The sequence below is a fragment of the Astatotilapia calliptera genome, chromosome 3, assembly GCF_964374335.1.
Source record: "Astatotilapia calliptera chromosome 3, fAstCal68.1, whole genome shotgun sequence".
Taxonomy (NCBI): Eukaryota; Metazoa; Chordata; class Actinopteri; order Cichliformes; family Cichlidae; genus Astatotilapia; species Astatotilapia calliptera.
Genome location: NC_137424.1, coordinates 56,471,225 through 56,490,528, shown reverse-complemented (window position 1 = coordinate 56,490,528; position 19,304 = coordinate 56,471,225). Strand labels below are relative to the sequence as shown.

Sequence of the window (19,304 nt, the reverse complement as noted above, 5' to 3'; positions counted from 1 at the left end):
ATTTTTTTTTTCCTGAGTAAATCAGTTTGATTGTAATTAAAGTTATAGTTTTCACACAGCTGAATAAACGTCAAGAAGGAAACTGATTAAACAGAAGTGTGAGATGATCGAGAATATACTCCGGTGTCCTGTTATATTTTAGACAGCAAGGACCAGACGGCTGAGTTTATTAAACTTCACCGAAACAATCTGCAAATTTCATTAAAAGTTTAATAAACTGTCATCTTGTGTTAATTTTTTGTTAGCACATACCTTAACTATCCTTTCAGCTTGTTCGTGGCCAAAGGTGTCCACCAACAGATTAGGTCTGTAATGTTTATTATTTTAATGGTTTTTTTTATGTTTTTTGCCATTTTTTTTCTGCATAAAGCTTTTAACTAACTTCATTTCTTTTCATAAATATAAAATAGTTCTTACTTTTTAAATTTTTAACCCTTTAAACACCAGTTTGTTTGTCCACTGCCCTAGCTGGAAGACAACCTCAAATCTCACAATTTTATATATTTGCATTGCTACTGAAATTTCTTGTATTATTAATAGTAGAGTCTGGGAAATGTTATTGATTCACGTCAACACTGATTAAAATGCATTGTTATTTTTGTGCAGGGAGAGTAAAAATGAACATCTCAGCTTGTTCGTGGCCATTTAGCCAAGAGGAACAATTTGGTGTATAGTGTATATTATTGACATTATTAAGGAGCTGATGTTGAAAAAAATATAAACCTCTGGGAAGTTTAAGTCCATTTGCATTAACAGAACGAAAATCGTTGACAAAAGAAAAGTGAAGTGGCCACAAATGGCCAGGATAGAGCCCAGAGTGTTAAACACTTTAAGCTGTAAGCTAATGATAGTTATATAAGAGCAGATGCTGGTGCAATAAGCTCTACGTTTTATGTCTAATGGATGCATGATCTGATTAGTCGACTAATCGCAAAAGTAATCAGTAACTAGTTGACTATCAAAATAATCGTTTGTGGCAGCCCTACTTACAATTTGATTCAAGTTATAAAGAGGTTGGTTTAATAGTGATGTCCATGCATCCATTCGCTTCTGCTTATCCTTTTCAGGGTCGCGGGGGGTGCTGGAGTCTATCCCAGCTGTCATAGAGCGAGAGAGAGAGAGATGAATAATAAAAGTAAGGGACATTATTCTGCTCTTACATACAAATTAAAATACCACTGCTATGGCTTACCAGGGGGTGGATGGGCTAATAAGGGAAGAGCGATCCAAGAGAATCACCTCAAGTCACACTTGGATCTGAGCTTTACACACACTCCCACTAAGGTGCAGTTTAAAACACACTGAAGAGGAGATCAAACAACCAGGGCCCATCCACACTCAGTTTCTGAATGGAAAACACAAAAGATATGATTTAAATCACCAAAAAAGAATAACAACTGAACTCTTGCTGCATCAAATTCATCTGCTGAAACAGGCCGATGACCAGTGGCTCTAAAGAGTCTACTGTAAGTGATGTAATAAAAGTCAAAAGAAATTTACTAGTTAGTTATTCACAAGCAAAATGTACACAAAACAATAAAATAAGAACCAGTTTAAAATAAACAAAACCAAACTATGTGATTTGGTTTTGTTTATTTTGCAATTTACCTTAAAGAAACGGAAAACATTATGACACGATGGCCTGGGTGACTGAGAACCTTTACAGACATTATGAGCAGTGTTGCACACATACATGCAGCTCAGATTGTTTTTGAAGTGCCTCTAAATGCAGTCAAGCTTTTTAGGGTCCCTAAGCGAGAAGTACGAAACGAAAAAAAAACAGGGTAGGAACAATACAATATAATGAAAAGCGCTAAATAAAATGATAGCTCATTATCGGCTTAAGGCAAAGCCTCCGAGGACATTCACAGGTCACATTTACTTTAGCCATGCAAACTGGGTTTGCACTCCTGTGCAGCCAGGCTACTCACGCTGTTTATGTGTAGTAACTACATAAACTGTAATCTACTACCAACAGTCAAGATCTTAACCCCTTTTTATTTGTTCTTGTTTCTAATGTCTCTGTAAAGCACTTTGAATCACCTTGTTGTTGAATTGTGCTATACAAATAAACTTGCCTTGCCTTGTGTGGTGTTCGTATTTTTGTTACACAGCCAGTGTTCATGGGTCTGGTGGACCCGCTAGAGTTTTGGCTTTCCAAATTAACACTATCAAACAATTTTATGTTAAATTACTCAACAGATGTTTACTTCATCTCAATTACAAGACATATGAACAGCAAACATGGTTAATTTTTTCCCTTTACCTTTGTTAGATCACATTTATGAATTAATGTGCTTCTCGTTTTTCTTTTATATAAAATGTTATAAATAAATCAGTTATAATCAAGTGGAGTGAGTGGAAAGACACAACACATTTACACGTGAAAAAATAATTAATTGTTTAATTTTTCTTTTGAAAAAAAACTGAACACGGGTCTCACAGACCCGAACACCATACAAGGGTTAAATCAAAATAACACCGCGATATTCAAAACAGACACAGAATATTCAGCGTGATACTCGAAAATGTTAGTCTACCACAGGTGGGACTAATGATCTGACCAATTTCTCCTTTTTTCTACATACACTAAAGTGAGTCTGTGTCCTTTGAGGACACGAAGAAGAAAATGGCGACCTAACTTAACTTTCGGTTTCATTCTGACGAAAGGTTCTGTTCGGCGGCTCTAAGCTTGGCTAATTTCAGCTCTGATATCAATAACGTGACTGCATGACTATTTTTGAATTAACGTTTGTCCGTTTTTATGTAGCTGTAGTTGAGTTTAAAACAACTGACACTTTCTGCACCGACGGATGTATTTTTTTCTGATATGAAGAAGAATCGAAAACGTTTTCAAAGTTTCAAACCCTTTTAAAGTTTTCGAATACATGTACTAAGTTTAACAACATCAATTTTAAACTTTTTTATGGTGTAACATTACGCTACAAAAAAGGTCACCGACGGTATGTGCATGCAGGCGTCTTCAGATGTGCGCTGATTACTTACTGCATATCTGCAGGTCAGAAACAGAAGAAACTTGGAGTCAGCAAAAAGACAGACAAACTCTGAAACTGCTCTCCGATTTTCTCCACTTTACTCCACAAGAAGTCCAAAATATTGAACTTTACGGAAAAGACAAACAAATGTCGACTATTCTTCCGACAACGGAAGCGCTCGCCGCTCACGCCCTGTAGCTACGTCACGACGGGTTTTTTTTAATTCCCTTCTAGACGACTGTAGTCTGAAACTCACTGAAACAGATGATGAACGCAATGAAAAAGGACCGATCGTACCGTTTAAATATTTTTCATAACCTATTAAAAATTTACAACAACCGACCTTAGTGTTCTCCTTCAGGTCGATTAGCTTAGAACTTTGTTTTATCGCTTCTCTTTGAACAAGATAGAAATTTAGTAACATGGCCTTACAAACCCAACAGCGACATCTTAAGAGATCCACAGCTTATGGCTCTTCAATGGGGTGTCACAGGGTCCACAGGAAAAAAAAATTGTAAATGTAAAATAATAAAATAAATATTCTTCTGTAGCAATAACAAAGTATAACATAAATTATTCTGTAGTAATTACACAAGAATATCCAGTATTTTTACCTTTAGAAGATAAATTATTGAAATTAAATAATGATTTTCAGCAAGTTTAGTTATTTTACAATGTAACGCAAGTACATTGTAAGTAACTGTTTTTAAAATACCTAAAAATGAACAGTAATTAGTTACTCTACTTTTTCAGTGGAAAAGTAATTTAAATAATTTAAATATAATTTAAATACACCCAACACTGGTTTTAATCTTTATTTAACCAGCAAGTCAAACTCCACTCTCCCAGCCCTTTTCAGACACCGCTTCCTGTAGATGTCTTTTATGGCAGTAACTGGTGCTCCTGAGTGAGGTGAGGTGAGGATGATGAGCAGCAGGATCCTGCAGATCATCTTCTCCCTGTGACGATAAAATTTGATTTGAGGAAGAACCTTTTCACACACACATTTATATGTTTTAAATAAAAGTATAAAAACATTAACAGAGCTGAATCTTGTCTCACATGAACTTTCTCATCTTCTAAAACATTTTGGCGGCTACCCCTCAGCCTCTCAGCAGCTGCACTTCTGGTAAATGTGAAAATCACAGGTGATCTCAGAAAAGTTGACTCTGAACTTGAGGTCAAGATCACAGGGATTCAAACTCATCTCAGAGCTGACAACCTGTCTCTGAATGTGGACAAAACAAAAGAGATGATTGTTGACTTCAGGAGAGCACGGAGAGCTCACTGCCCACTTAACATCAATAGATCCTCTGTGGAGGTTGTCAAGAGCACCAGATTCCTTGGTCTCTACCTGGTGGAGAACCTCTCCTGGTCCCTCAACACCAGCTCCATAACCAAAAAGCCCAGCAGCGTGTCTACTTCCTGCAGAAGCTGAGGAAAGCCCATCTGCCATCATCCATTCTTACCACCTTCTACAGAGGGACTGTCGAGAGCATCCTGAGCAGCTGCATCACTGCCTGGTGTGGTAACTGCACCATATCAGATTGCAATACCCTACAATGGATAGTGAGAGCAGCTGAGAAGATCATTGGAGCCTCTCTTCCCTCCACCAAGGACACTTTCAGCACCCGCTCCATCTGCAACGCCACCAGCACTATGGAGGACCTCACACACACTTTTCACCCTGCTGCCTTCTGGAAAGAGGTACCGGAGCATTCGGGCCCTCACTGCCAGACTATGGAACAGTTTCTTCCCCCAAGCCGTTAGACTCCTGAACACTCAGTGACTGGACACACACACACACACACACACACACACACACACACACACACACACACACACACACACACACACACATCCATTGCACTGTCTTGTGTCTGTGTTGCCCTGTTCTGTCTAGTGTTGCACTGTCTTGTCTTGTTTTCTTAGCAGTTTTTTGCACATTGCACTTTACGTAGTCCCGTGTTTTTCTATTATATGTCATATGTAGCGCCAGGGCCTCGGAGGAAAGCTGTCATTTCACTCTGTACTGTACGACTGCACATGGTAATGACAATAACAGACACTTGACACTTGACAGAGTCTGCAGCCACAGTTTCAGTGCAGCTCACCAGCACATCAAGAGTTAATGGTCGTCTATGATCCAAATCATGATCATTGTTCTGTGCACACTTTCAGCTACAAGATGTAAAATTGTCTGTTGACATCAGAGTGAAGTGTGTTGTTGTGTTACTCCAGTAACATGTTTAGATGTTTGCAGGCTGAGTTTATCTGTACCCGTCCTTGTGTTTCTCCGTCTCTGGCAGCTGTCTCTGCGAACCATGAGCTCCTCTCTACGAACCTGGAAGAATATGTGAAGTATTTCCTGTTGATTTTACCGGGTGCATTTCACTCACTGACCTGCAAGATAAAAACTAAATATCAGTGTAACAGATTTTCATTTCATCAGAGCTCACAGATAAGTTGAGCATTAGCCAACAGGGGGCGTTTCTCACCAGAAAATAAATGAGGCAAAATTAAAGAGGTCATGTGATCGGTGTTCTTTAAAAGTTCCTTTCAGACTCACTGGTTTATTTGAAAGTTGCAGGATAAACAGGTTAGTTTGCTGCACTGTGATGAACTTAACAGAACAGTGTGTGACTGCTGCACAGTGGCTGTGGCTTCATGCTCAGTTTGGTTACATCAAGTGTAGCAGAGATGAATTTGCAGTTAAGCTCATGATGCTTAGATTCACTGAATTCCACCTTCATACCAGCTGAATAGTGTCTAATATAAAGACAGCATAAACAATTTACTGTCAGTATAGAGGATGGAAATCAGCCTGTTCAACTCATAAAACATCAGCTGACATCTGGTTGAATTCACTTGTGTAAATCCACAAAGAGCAGCAGGTCAGCTGATCACAGCCTGTACATTCAGAAAATCTACTGAAGCTCTCAATAGAAATTATGTGAGTCATGATTCTTTTCAGACACTGAGCCATTACAACTGATTTTAGGGTTCCTCCACCTGCTGAATCCACTTCAACCCCTGACTCCTCATTTTCCTGTTTAGAGACAAAGTCGCCCTCGACAATGTAGGCAACAGAAAATAGAGCCACTTTTTATTTTCCTTCTTTTTCTCTGCTCATGAGGCAGAGCTCAGCTACTTTTTACTTTCTTACTCTGAGTATATTTCAGAGCCTGTACTTTTTCACTTTTACTTAAGTAAAGACATTGAATCAGTACTTTAACTTTTACTGGAACATTTTTTAACACAGGTATCTGTACTTCTACTTACGTACAACATGTGTGTACTTTTGCCACCTCTGCGTATCAGCCACATTAAAGTCTCCCTCTTCTGTGGTGCCGCCTTTACAATGTGTTAAAGTCTTCTTCATCATGATCTTGTTTCACCTCTGAGGGGAAATTTTGATGCTGGTCCTCTTTGTCTGTTCACTGCCTGCTGGAAACTTACCTGCTCGCTGCTGCTGCTCTTCCTCTCAGCTTCCCGGAGTAAGTCTGAAAACTCACCCGCCTGCCCTCCTGTCTGCACCTCTGCTCTGAAAAAGGAAAGGAAAGGTTAGACATGTTGTTCTTCTCCTCACTCCACCACACACCTGGAGAAACCCCCTCTCTGCAGCACTTGGCCTTGACAGCACAAGGTCCTGGACCACGTTTACATGTCTTCATAAGTTAACAGATGTGAAGTATTTTCACATATGGCCCTTAAAGCTTTTCTTAAAATGCTCCACAACACTTGGTTCAATCTGGCTTTATGCAGAGAAATGTGTGATGTTAAACTGAACCATCAGCTGATGCAAATGTTTATTATTAAACTCCTCGCCTTCATCTGTTGGAAGTTTAACAGGTACACGTCCCTCACTCATCCTCAAAAGCAGATGCAACAGATGCTGCTGCCTTGGTTTGAAGACACCTGCATGCATACTTAGAAAATCCATCTGTACATGTCAGTAAGTGTCTCACATTATCATTATCTGCACAATATTCACCCATATCAGCCAAATCAGCCTCAAACTGTTTGTCGATTCCACCAATCAAAACTCTGTTTCTGGGAAAAAGTCTTCTTGCTGGTTTATGAAGTGTGTAAGTATCTTCCCCCTTTAAACAATGACAATGTTTCACCTCCAGTAGTGACAACATTACACCTGCTTATTCCCCTGCAGCTTTGAGAGGGTTATTCACACTGCCCAAACCTACCAAGTGAGCAGGGTCATGATATCATTTATGTCATGTGTTTTCCACAATTGCTATGAGACACAAGTGGTCAGACTGTGAGTGTTAACACATCTTATTTCATCCCCATCACACAAAAACACTCAGCAGTGCGCGCCTGTTTTATGCTTCCCACATCAACAGTTTCTCCTCTTGTGCAACAGACTTGCTGTGATCCAGGGAATTGTGCACCACATCATCATTTGCGTTACGCAGAACAAAGTGCACTTCAGCTTGAGCCTGGAAGCTGATAAAGAGCATTCACTAATGTGTCGTTAATTCAAACTGGAAATGTAAGGCTGGAAACCTGTTTCAGAAATCCTCTGGATTGCACCATGAATCTCATTTGTTTCGCTGTTTAAAGTAGGGAAGGTGTGTTTAGATGATGCTTGCTGGTTGTAACAACCAGTATCCCCTGACACCACACCCTGAACCCACTGCTCCACTCCTCCCCTGCAGCCGAGCACAAACCACACTGACCACATCTGTGATAAAAACTAGTGAAAAACTGCACATCCGTGTTGTTTTCTGGAAGTGGGCGTGGGCGATGATTCTCGGGCACCGGGCGTACTGGTGGAGGCTTGGTGGGTGCAGAACCATACGATGGTGTGGTAACCACAGCCGACGAGACTGGACCAGATGGCAACGTGGCAGCCGCAGACGATGGAGCAGATGGTGGAGCAGGTGGCGGATGAACGGGCTCACCAGAGCTTTCAGCAGAGGATGACAGCAAGTGAACAGGGCTGGGCTAGAGAGGGACCTGGAAACAGAGCTAAAGGCTGAACAAGTAATAGAGCTAGAAACTGAACTAGAGACTGAACTAGAGGCTGAACTAGAGACTGAACTAGAAACTGAACTAGAGGCTGAGCTGGTGATAAAAAAGGAAACTGAGCTGATAAATGAGCTAATGGCTGAAACCAAAGTTGTAGTGGTGGTCGTTGTGATGATGGTTGTGCTGGTGGCTGTGATGGTTGTTGAACTTGCGACTAATCAGGTAACTGACTCTTAGCTGCTCTCCTCTGGGGAACAGGGATGGGTACTGGGTCTGGCCGAACACCAACCATCCCCATCCGAGGAACAGATACGGGCGCAGGGACGAGCTGGGTTCTTCCTGTCTTTATTCTGGGAGCCCATGTAGGTGCAGGAGCTAGCTGGACCTCTGCTGTTCCCACCCAGGGAACGGAAACGGGTGCAGGAGTCGGCAGGGTCACAGTTGCCTTCACAACTGGAAGTGGAGAGCGGAGCTCAGGAGCAGAAACAGTAACTGGGCAAACTAGGTTAATGGTGCCAAAGACAGTTTCAACTTGACACCGAGGGGTCACTCTGAATAATGTCTTTAGAGTTCAAACACACAGTAGCGGAGTTTTCTGATTCAGGAGATACAGAGTCCACGGAAGACGAAACAGTGTTACTGTTGACCTATTTTTACTTATTTATTTGTTTATTTATTTATTTGATGGATCCGCCTTCCCCTTGTGTTGTCCATTCTCACCTGCTGGTAAGCCTCAGTCCTGAACTCCTCCTCCCTGCATGGTTGAATATGAAGTTGCTTCCCCTGTCTGGATAATAAATCTTGGAAGCACATCTCCTCCCTCATTTTAGTATAAAGAACCTGTGCACCTGACTGTGTTAAACATATAAATATGCATTAAAGCCACTAAAGTGTCTTATAGTCCCTGTTAACACATGCCTGCTGACACATGATACACAGTCATGTGTCATGTTTAACATGACACATGTAGTCATGTTTGAACACAACCTGAAACCTGTTAATGTTCTGATGTAACAGCAGATTTCTCCACATGCAGGACAGAGAAATTCCTGCCTCTGTCACACAAAAAGTGGAAAATATATTTGTTTGACATTTTAATCATAATAACAAAGAAATAAACTGTTGGTAGATCCACTTTACAACAAATCATTCATCAGTAAAAATCTAACTCAAATCAAATACAACAAATTCAACATTCATAGAAAAAAATCCAACCCTGCAGGGATCAAACATCTGATCAAACACCAGGGTTGGACACAGACTTTCTAATCTGACATCACAAAGTTATTCTGAAGCTGTAAATCTAATTAAAAACTCCCCAAAACTACTAAGAGAAAACCCTTAAAAGGTTCAGTGATAGAAGAAAAATCCTTCACATATAAAATCAACAGAGGTTCCTGATAAATAGACTAATAAACAGAGAATAGCTGAACAGTTTCTGTGACACAGACGTAAAAATGCATAAATGCTCCATGATTTTCATTTCTATCCATCTTCTATCCATGACAGGAAGCACTCAAAACGTGCGGCTATCCTAAATGGGCGTTCTTAAAGTCAGCAAAGAGGCACAGAAAAGAAGACCAGACACCAGCGAGGGAGGATAAGAAGGACAGACGCAACAACATTGTCATCCCCTATGTAGCCGGTGTATCAGAGAAACTCAGGAGAGTTTTCTCCAAGCATGACATCCCGGTGCATTTCAGACCCAGCAACACGCTCAGACAGAAACTGGTTCACCCAAAAGACAAAACGCCAAAACACAAACTTAACAATGTGGTGTATGCTGTACGGTGCAGCGAGGAATGCTCAGACCTCTACATTGGAGAGACCAAACAGCCACTTCACAAGCGCATGGCACAACACAGAATAGCCACCTCCACAGGACAAGACTCAGCAGTCCATCTGCATCTTAAGGATAAAGGACACTCTTTCGAGGATGCCAATGTTCACATTTTGGACAGAGAGGACAGACGGTTTGAAAGAGGAGTGAAAGAAGCCATCTATGTCCACTGTGAGCGACCATCTTTGAACAGAGGCGGGGGTCTACGACACCAACTCTCTGCCATCTATAATCCAGTTTTGAGATCCCTTCCCAGACGCCTTAACGCCCACTCACATCCTGGGCCATCTGATCTCAGGAATTCGCATGATAAGGTGGGGCCAGGTTTCACAATGAACACACCCGAAACTCTGGCTGATTGGGACCCACACCCAGTTTCCCACCTTGGCGCAGGCGATTAGAGGATCATCAGGGGGTCCTTTTGTCCCTCTGTGGGGGGATACTCCCACTAGGTTTATATCTGGGACTCTCCACCATTTGACCTTAGAACTGAAGAAGCTTCTCGGATGAGAGGTGAAACGTCTTCAAGCAACTTAAAGAAGTCCAGACGCTTTTCTTTGCAAGCTTCTTTGCAAACTCCTTTGACTACGATGACCTGGATGACTGAGAACCTTCACAGACATATTCTATCCATGATCAAACTTTTCATCTAAAAAATGACATCACTCTAGATATAATAATAATAATAATAATAATAATATCAAAAACATCAAGGATTCAGTTTTTTGTTACATTTTAAAGGTTCAAACCTCAAAGACATTAAGTTTACAGTCATATATGATCAAGAAAATCAACAATCTTCACATTTCAGAAACTGGAAGCAGCTTTAAATGTGACTAAAATAATGATAAAACAATCAATTCTCTAATCATTGACTAACTGATGAATCACTGCAGCTCCAATATATTGTTGCATTTGACAACCCACTACAGCAACTACAGAATAAAACCACTAACCAGACTGATGACAGATTTCAAACATGTTGAATATGAAGAGTAGTATCATTTAAACTCACATGATTATCAGCCATAAGAACAAATTCAGATTTATATTGATGTAAGGTATATAAATGTAAGTACAGTTTGAATCAGTGCAATATTAGTTTCACACATCAACGGACCACTGAACTTCTCAGCTTCTAAAATGTAAAGCCTCATTTAGAAACTACACAAGTACATATAATGGTCAGGGATCAACATGAACCTGTCTTCTCTATTTGACTTTAATCAACTCTGCAGTGTCTCCATTATACAACCCAAGACAAAGTCCAGCATAGAGCGGCTGAGTGAATGTGGTCTGGACTCTGTGGAGGAGAGTCATGGTTTCAGAGACGCTGTAGAAAGACAGAATACCTGCTCTGTGATCCAGGTACACTCCTACTCTGGAGGACCGAGGACCTGAGAGGACAGTTGGGACATTGTTGTACAAAAATTTACAACTGTTTGTGTCACAACGTAATGCCCAAGATTTGTCATTGTTTCCAAATAAACATTCATTGCCCCACGCTGTTCTGCTGATATTCTTGTATGCAATTGCTACACGAACTGCTCCTCCTCTCCACTCCACCTCCCAGTAACAACGTCCAGTCAGACTCTCTCTACTCAGGACCTGTAAACATCCAGTGAATCTGTCTGGATGATCAGAATAAAACTGTTGTTGTTTCATAAATGTTACTTTTCTGTTCCCCTCAGATAATAACAGACGTCTGTGTGCTGTGTTTGCATCCAGTGTGATTTCATGTGAATATTTTAAGAATCCAGCTCTGGTCTTTGGCTCTGGTGGTGACAGTAAAACATCCACTTCAGTGACTGTCAGTGAGATGTTTGTCCATTCCTCTCTCAGAATGTCCTGTAGTTTATCTCTGGTCTCTGACACAGCTGCTGTCACATCCTCAAAGTAGCTCAGAGGACGAATATTGATGCTGGATGAGTGTGTAGACTCACTGAGTGCTGACAGTGAAGGGTAGTTGTGTAGAAACTGGTTGTGATCCTCTGTGTGTGAGAGCTGCTCCAGCTCACCGTCTTTCCTCTTCAGCTCAGCGATCTCCTGCTCCAGCTTCTCCTGAAGCTCTTTGACTCGACTCACTTCAGTTTCCTGCTGGGATCTGACCTGCTGCTTCACATCAGAGCTTATTTTCTGGATGAGACGGATCAGCTCAGTGAACATTTTCTCACTGTCCTCCACTGCTTTATCAGCAGAGCCATTGATGGCCTCCACCTCCTGTTGAAGCAGCTTCACATCTTTCTCTCGCTCCTGGATTCTCTGCTGGATGTTTAGTCGTCTCACCTCGAGCTCCTTCTGCTTCTCAGTCCTTTCTGCTGCAGCTGGGACTGTTTCATGGCCTTTATGTTCATCCACTGTGCAGAGATAACAAATACTCTGCTGATCAGTACAACAGAAAATCTTCATCACCTCATCATGACGAGAGCAGATGTTCTCCTGGAGCTTCTTGGAGGGGGCCACCAGCTTGTGTTTCTTAAACTGAACTACATCATAATGAGGTTGGAGATGTTTCTCACAGTAAGAAATTAAACAGACTAAACAGGACTTGATGGCTTTCAGCTTCCTCCCAGTGCAGACATCACAGGCCACATCTTCAGGTCCAGCATAGCAGTGATCAGCTAGAGCAGCTTGGAGTCCACTCTTCTTCAGCTCCTCCACTAAAGCTGCTAACATGGTGTTTTTCTCCAGGACAGGCCTCGGTATGAAAGTTTTCCTGCACTGAGGGCAGCTGTGGATTCCCTTCCTGTCCTCTTCATCCCAAAAACCTTTAATACAGTTCCTGCAGTAGCTGTGTCCACAGGCTGTAGTCACCGGATCCTTCAGTAGATCCAAACAGATGGAACAAGAGAAGGTTTCTCGATCCAGCTGAACTCCTTTCTGTGCCATTTCTCCTCTCAGTGTCAGTGACTGTGTGAGTTTCTCGTCCTTATAACTGAAACTAGTCTGAGCTCTGATCTCAACAACATGTTTCTGCAGTGAATGGAGCCTGTCAGCTCTTACATGTCACCACATGTTGGTTACACCCATCTTCAAAGTGAAGATTCGAAGGGGTGGGAACGAGGAAACATGTGCACAGAGAGGAGGTGCTGTGTTCAAGAGCAGGAAGAAGAGGGAGGGTTATCAGGCTGTGCTTCACTCCAGGAAGAGGAGCAGTTTGAGAGCGATACTGTGTGTTTAACCCTTTTTTATTTACTGCTCACATTAACTTTTAAGCTTGTTAACCCTTTCTTTTCTATAAATAAACTTCACTTTAAAAATGTCTTCAGTTCTCACTGAAGTTAACAAACAGTTTTAGTCAATGCATGAGGATAATGATCCTAATCATACAGATAAGGCAGCCACTGACATGATGCTTATGTTGCATTTAAGTTTGTGTTCATTTCAGTTGTTTCTCTCTCTCAAACACCATCAGAGGTGAGAGGGTGCAGCGGGTGTAGTAGTTGGTATATGAGGCAGTAAACAAATTAAAGAGTTTTCTTACACATTCATCTCCACAAAAATGTGATAAGTGTTTGACAGGAATAAAAAGAAACTCTGATCCTTCTTTAAAAGTATTTTACGGTCGAGTTGATCACACGAAATCGTCTTGAGCAGGGACGTGGCTAAATACTGGTATGTGAGAACCAGTGTACGGTTTTTACTAAGCTAACTACCTTTAATTTAGTAAACTCCCACCGTAAGGGTGTGTTTTAACTGATGAAACTGTGTCGTACTCAGGCTCGGACATCTGATTGCTGCCTTTTATAAGCTTTATTGCACAAGCTAACACCAGTACAGTAACCGTGCCTTTACAGAAGCCAGGTAATCAACTGAAAGACACAAAATAAAACAACCATACAACATTAAGAAAGCAACACTATTAATGACAGTACAGTTTGGTAATATTCATATCTATAGCTTTAACATGTTACTTAGTTAACACAGAAACTCACCAGCTCGGCTTCATCAGTCATAACAGCAATATCAATGAAAAGAAGATCCGGCAGGTAGGATCTATGAGTGCCCGTTAACACGTACCATCCCAGACTTACATAAATCACTCCGTCTTAAATAAATTTGTCATTTAAAGCAAATATGGGTCTGGCTGATAATAAATCCCAACAAACAAATTGGCATGTTAGTAGTATGGGAAAAAACCACACACCTCCCACTTGGGCTATGTGTCAGACTAAGTAGGCCACAATAACCAGTAGCAGTAAACACTAATATAGAAAACAAAAACCCTTATAACCGTGTTTTATTTTATTTTATTTTATTTTTTTTGCCTGTCCCATTTGGTTCTTTAGCCATCAGAATTGTTGTCTGAAGACCAACAAGGATACCCAATGGATTTACTTTGCCAAATGGATCATCGTGGCATTGCCGTATTGGTCCATTTGGTCGATCTTTGTTTTTATTATTTATTATATTTTATTTTCAGATGTTACAGACGGGACAGACATGAGTGAGGGATAGGAAAGGAAGAAAGAAAGAGGAAGGAAAGGAAAAACAGAAGGGGAGAGGGACAGTGAGACAGGGGGGGAGAAAAAAAAATCTCCTGGATCACCTGTTGAGAGAAAAATAGAAAACAAGCAAAAAAAACAAAGCAACATAATAAACACAATACCATCGCATTAATCTAGCTAAGTGTAAACAGCAGTAAATACTAAATATTCAATGTTGTTGTGCAGCACGCAGGACAGATGTGCTTCGAAGTAGCGGCCAAGAAAGGTGTAATTTGGGTCTACGAGCAGTGAACACCCGTGTGCATACCTGTGTGGATCAGCGCGCTTGTATTCCAAAGGTTTCTCCATGTAACGATCTGCTAGGGAGTGTTATAACCGTGTTTTAAACAGGTTGGGCCTGGTCCCCACACCAAAGAGTCCCCAATCCGCAAGTATTTCTCAGGTACTCAGGGGGATGAACCACGTCCCTCTTGCTCCTCTACTGGCAGTAACACCACCAACCTCCTTACGTCCCTGTGGAGAATGGTGGAATGACATGGTTCCCTGTCCTTCCTTGCCTGAGACCAGTTGATGGGACGACTACAACAAATCCTTACTTTGACGTCTCGAAAAACACCCCGGTGATCTGGATCTGCCTCCTCCACGCGGCCCAGCCTGAAACGGCCCCTAAGTGCATTCTGATTTGCCACCCAGACAAGGTCCCCAACAGAGACATTTCTCGCCAGGGCATGCCATTTTTGCCGAACAAACAGGTGCGGCCCGGCCAACTGACTCCACCGTCTCCAAAACTTGTCCACTTCCACCTGGACTCCACGTAGACGACTGAATGGGTAGGCAGGGAACTCAAAACCTATGTTGTCGCCTCTGGGTCCTGCCCGACCCAACAACAAAGAGTTTGGTGTCAAAACATCTACAATTTCTTTCTGAACTTGAGCTCTGGCCCCGATAGGCCTCTCATTGGTGAGGTTGGCCGCCAAATAGAGGAGGGCTTGGAATTCCAGAGCAGTCAAGTTTCCCTCCTCACCAGCGTTACTCAACGCCCTTCTCAACACGCGAACAGCTGCCTCTGCTGCTCCATTCCGGTGTGGGGAGTCCGCTGTACTAAACTCCCACATCCAGTCAGAACCAACTATGGCTGCCTTTCTTTGGATCTCTTCTTTGTCGATACTCGCAAGGAAATCGTAGAGCTCCTTCAGTGCAGGTTTAGCTCCCACGAAATTGGTCCCCTGGTCAGACCAGAGTTTCTTGGGGTGACCCCTCAGAGCAGTAAACCACCAGTAAACCAGTAAACCATACCAAGGTATGCCTTCAGAAAGCCCTCAGTTGACAGATCTTCAACTATGTCTGCTTGAACTGCTCTTGAGGCCATACAGCTAAAAACCATGCCCTCGTCGCCTTACAGAGCAACATATGCACAAATCAATCACCTTCCGTACGATCCTGGAACCTTGAACTACCTAGCCCCTCTTCCTCATCCGAAGAAGGGTGGCAGAAACACCTTCATGGTTGACACGATGGGCGTCCTCAACAAGGAGAGAGCTTAACCGACACTTGTAGGGGATCAATGGGACCGGTGGTGGTTGAGCGTCGTCGTAGGGAAAGTCACACCAGCTTGGGCAGCGAGGTATAAGTCCTGAAACGCCTCTACCCACTCCTGAGCCGTGGGCACTGCCTCCCACTTTAATCCTACAGCAGTTCGACCCCTGCCAGATAACCAAAAGCACAAGGCTCTGTGGACATAAGCTATGACCCCACAAAGCTTGGCTAGGCAATTGAACCGTGAAAGATCTACTTGATTTATCAAGGCTGAACCCCAGTACTCCTTGATCCTGAAGACATTAGAAGCAACAGAAGGAGACCCTTTTGTCACGGCGAGTGAGAAGAGCTGTGTGAAAAAGGAAAAAGAGGATCCAAGCGCAGGCAGTCGTGAAGGTGTGAAGGTGATTTATTGAACACAAAAATATAGAGAGGCAAACGGCAAAACGGAGAACTAAACTATACTGGGACAACTAAACTACAGAGCATGAACAAGAACACGAACCTGAACATAAAGGAAGGAAGGCAATGGTACATGATGATGACGACAGGGAACACATGGATGAAACATGGTGGATACGCAGACGGACCAGCAACTACAATGACAGAGGACACGACTTAAATACACACAGAGAAACACAGGGGAATTACACACAGGTGGTGGACACAGCTGGGAATAATCAGGTCAGCTGAGATAGACGACTGAATGGGTCCCTCTGGTCCTCCAGCAGAGGACAGGGGCAGAGGGGCGAACTCACTGGAGCTCTCAGCAGGGGATGACGGCTGAGACTGCTCAGTAAAATCCTCTAGTGATGCTGCTGGTGCTGGCATCTTGACCTCTAGGGGTCCAGAGTTGGCTGGTGACTGACACCCAGCCTCTGGGGAGGCCCTAGAGGGAGCAACTGTCTCTGAGATGGCCAGCTTAAGTGAACCAGCTAAAGTTTGTATGAAGTGTGTTCCCTGCTTGTAATGAGGCTGTGAGGATGATGAGTGAGTGAATGAGTGGGTAGGCTGCTGAGCTATAAGTAGCAGAGACGATTGCAGTGGAGGCGTAATAGATGGTGAAGTGGCTGACTGAACTGAGGGCAGCGCGGCTGCTGACTGAACTGAGGGCAGCGCGGCTGCTGACTGAACTGAGGGCAGCGCGGCTGCTGACTGAACTGAGGGCAGCGTTACAGGCCTGGCATTTAACTGGGATGGAAGTGAGGATGGGACAATGGAGCGGACATGGTCATAAACATGGAACGAGGGTTCAGAACAGGCAATCAGAAATCATTGTTATCCTCAGTAGAAACACAAAAAATTGCCCCAGAAACAACAGTCACAGAAGCAACAGAGTCAACAAAAGTGTCCCTTTCACTCACCACAGCCGGCTGCTCTGACATTCTGAACTCCGGCTGTGGGGTGCCGCGCCGGCGGCGCGAACGTCGCTTCCTCCTTGGAGACGGCTCCGACGGGCCGGGTAACTCCTCGGGTAACTCCTCATCCTGCGGTACGTGGATGAGGAGAAGCGAGCGGGCGAGCAGTAGCGGCGGGGTGGTGGAGGTGTAGTTCGTGGAGAATGAAGTTTTGCACGAGCGGGTGCAGTGAGTCCAATAGCCAGGGATAATTGGAAATAAGCTGTTGTAGCCTGACTTCCAGAACGTAGAGAAACACTTCTCCCTCATGCTCCAGCCACAGGTTGATTAATTTTGACACTGAGTCCGTTATGAGCTCTCGAAGCTCCGTGGGTGGGGTGAATGCCGCTGGATCCATACCTGGCTGGTCCGTACTGTCACGGCGAGTGAGAAGAGCTGTGTGAAAAAGGAAAAAGAGGATCCAAGCGCAGGCAGTCGTGAAGGTGTGAAGGTGATTTATTGAACACAAAAATATAGAGAGGCAAACGGCAAAACGGAGAACTAAACTATACTGGGACAACTAAACTACAGAGCATGAACAAGAACACGAACCTGAACATAAAGGAAGGAAGGCGATGGTACATGATGATGATGATGACGACAGGGAACACACGGATGAAACATGGTGGATACGCAGACGGACCAGCAACTACAATGACAGAGGACACGACTTAAATACACACAGAGAAACACAGGGGAATTACACACAGGTGGTGGACACAGCTGGGAATAATCAACAAGACGAGACAGAGGTAAAACTGAACACACTCACATGACGCAGACCTTCACAATAAAACAGGAACAAGAAACCATCACACTAAGACCCAGACTCGACATAGAGAGACTGACAGAAAATGACACATGGAACTAGACAAATACTAAGCAGACACAACCGAAGAACAAATCCTAAACACAAACAGAGACATGAAACTCTAATAATAAACATCATAATCATCATCATCATCACGACAACAGAACAAGAAAACAATCCCTGATGCAAACTTAAACCAAAACATAATAAACTCAAAATACTGGGTAGAAACTGACCCAGAACCGTGACACCTTTAGTCTCAAAAGACGTAACCTTGTTGCTGAATGGTAAAAGCTCTGGACTTACTCGGCCGCCGACCACAGCTTTGACGCTATCAAAACCATCTGAAGTAGTCTGCACCCTTTCCTACGACCTTGTTAAGATTGCAGAAAAAGCCTTTCTTTGGAGTCAACTGACAACTTCTCTAGTCCCAGAGGCCACCTCTGCAGCCGACTTTATGGGCCATTCATCTACTGGCTTGGTTAGGAACATGGGACCGGTCTGCCATGAAGAGTCCTCACCAAGCTGCTCAGGGGAACATCCTGTTGTGACCAGGTCAGCCACGTTGAACTGGCCAGGAAGCCACCACCAGTCGGTCACAGTCCCGGCCTTCTGTATCTCTCCCACTCAATTGGCAAAGAAGGTCTGGAACCCGTAACTCTCCCGTTGGATGGCACCTAACACAGTCTGACTGTCCAGAAAATGGTACCAATGATCTATTTCCAACCGACTGTACTTCAGAAAGTAACCTTTCAGGCGAGTGGCAAAAACAGCTCCACAAATCTCTGCCTTGACAGCATCTCCTTTTTGTTCGATTGGAGTCAATTTGGCCTTGGACTCCACGAGCCGAGGCTTGACCCCTCCAGACGTTTCCCAGCGCAGGTAGAGGACCGGTCCGTATGAGTCAGAGAACGTGATCCCCCAGGGTTTACCCACCCAGCCGGAGGGTGTAATACTCCTGGGAAAGGTGATGGTACTCAGCCACGTGTACTCCTTAAAGAGCTTGACCGCTCTCCCACGTAGTTCACTAGACAGCAACTTATCCCACGTATCCTTAGTCAGCATCCCAGCCTCCTGAAAGGCTCTTCTGACAAGAATATCACCTTCGTACGCATCTTCTTGTTTCTCGCTGAGAAGTTAAGTTTCTTGAAGACGTCTCACCTCTCATCTGAGAAGCTTCTTCAGTTCTGAGAGTCTACTTACAAATCACATTATGCATACTGAGTTTAAATGCTCTCTTTAAAGGCTTCACCTGTTCATTATTTCTCATTTATTTATAAGTTCTGT

At 43.2% G+C, this 19,304-nt stretch overlaps 1 protein-coding gene and 2 long non-coding RNA genes across 3 annotated transcripts in view; 1 reads left to right on the top strand and 2 right to left on the bottom strand.

The window, feature by feature from the left end:
- LOC145425534 (uncharacterized) overlaps nucleotides 1-19,304 on the top strand; it is a 273,752-nt gene that overhangs the window by 252,946 nt on the left and 1,502 nt on the right. The window lies entirely within an intron of this gene.
- On the bottom strand, nucleotides 9,065-12,732 carry LOC145425498 (tripartite motif-containing protein 16-like). Its single transcript, XM_080298582.1, has one exon. It carries the CDS (start codon nucleotides 12,712-12,714, stop codon nucleotides 11,038-11,040), a length of 1,677 nt encoding a protein of 558 aa, XP_080154708.1. The 5' UTR covers nucleotides 12,715-12,732; the 3' UTR covers nucleotides 9,065-11,037.
- LOC145425542 (uncharacterized) lies at nucleotides 13,564-18,886 on the bottom strand. The gene is made up of 2 exons (XR_013906260.1): nucleotides 17,759-18,886; nucleotides 13,564-17,602 (listed from the first exon to the last, which is right to left on the bottom strand). It is a non-coding gene; the product is annotated as an uncharacterized LOC145425542 (long non-coding RNA).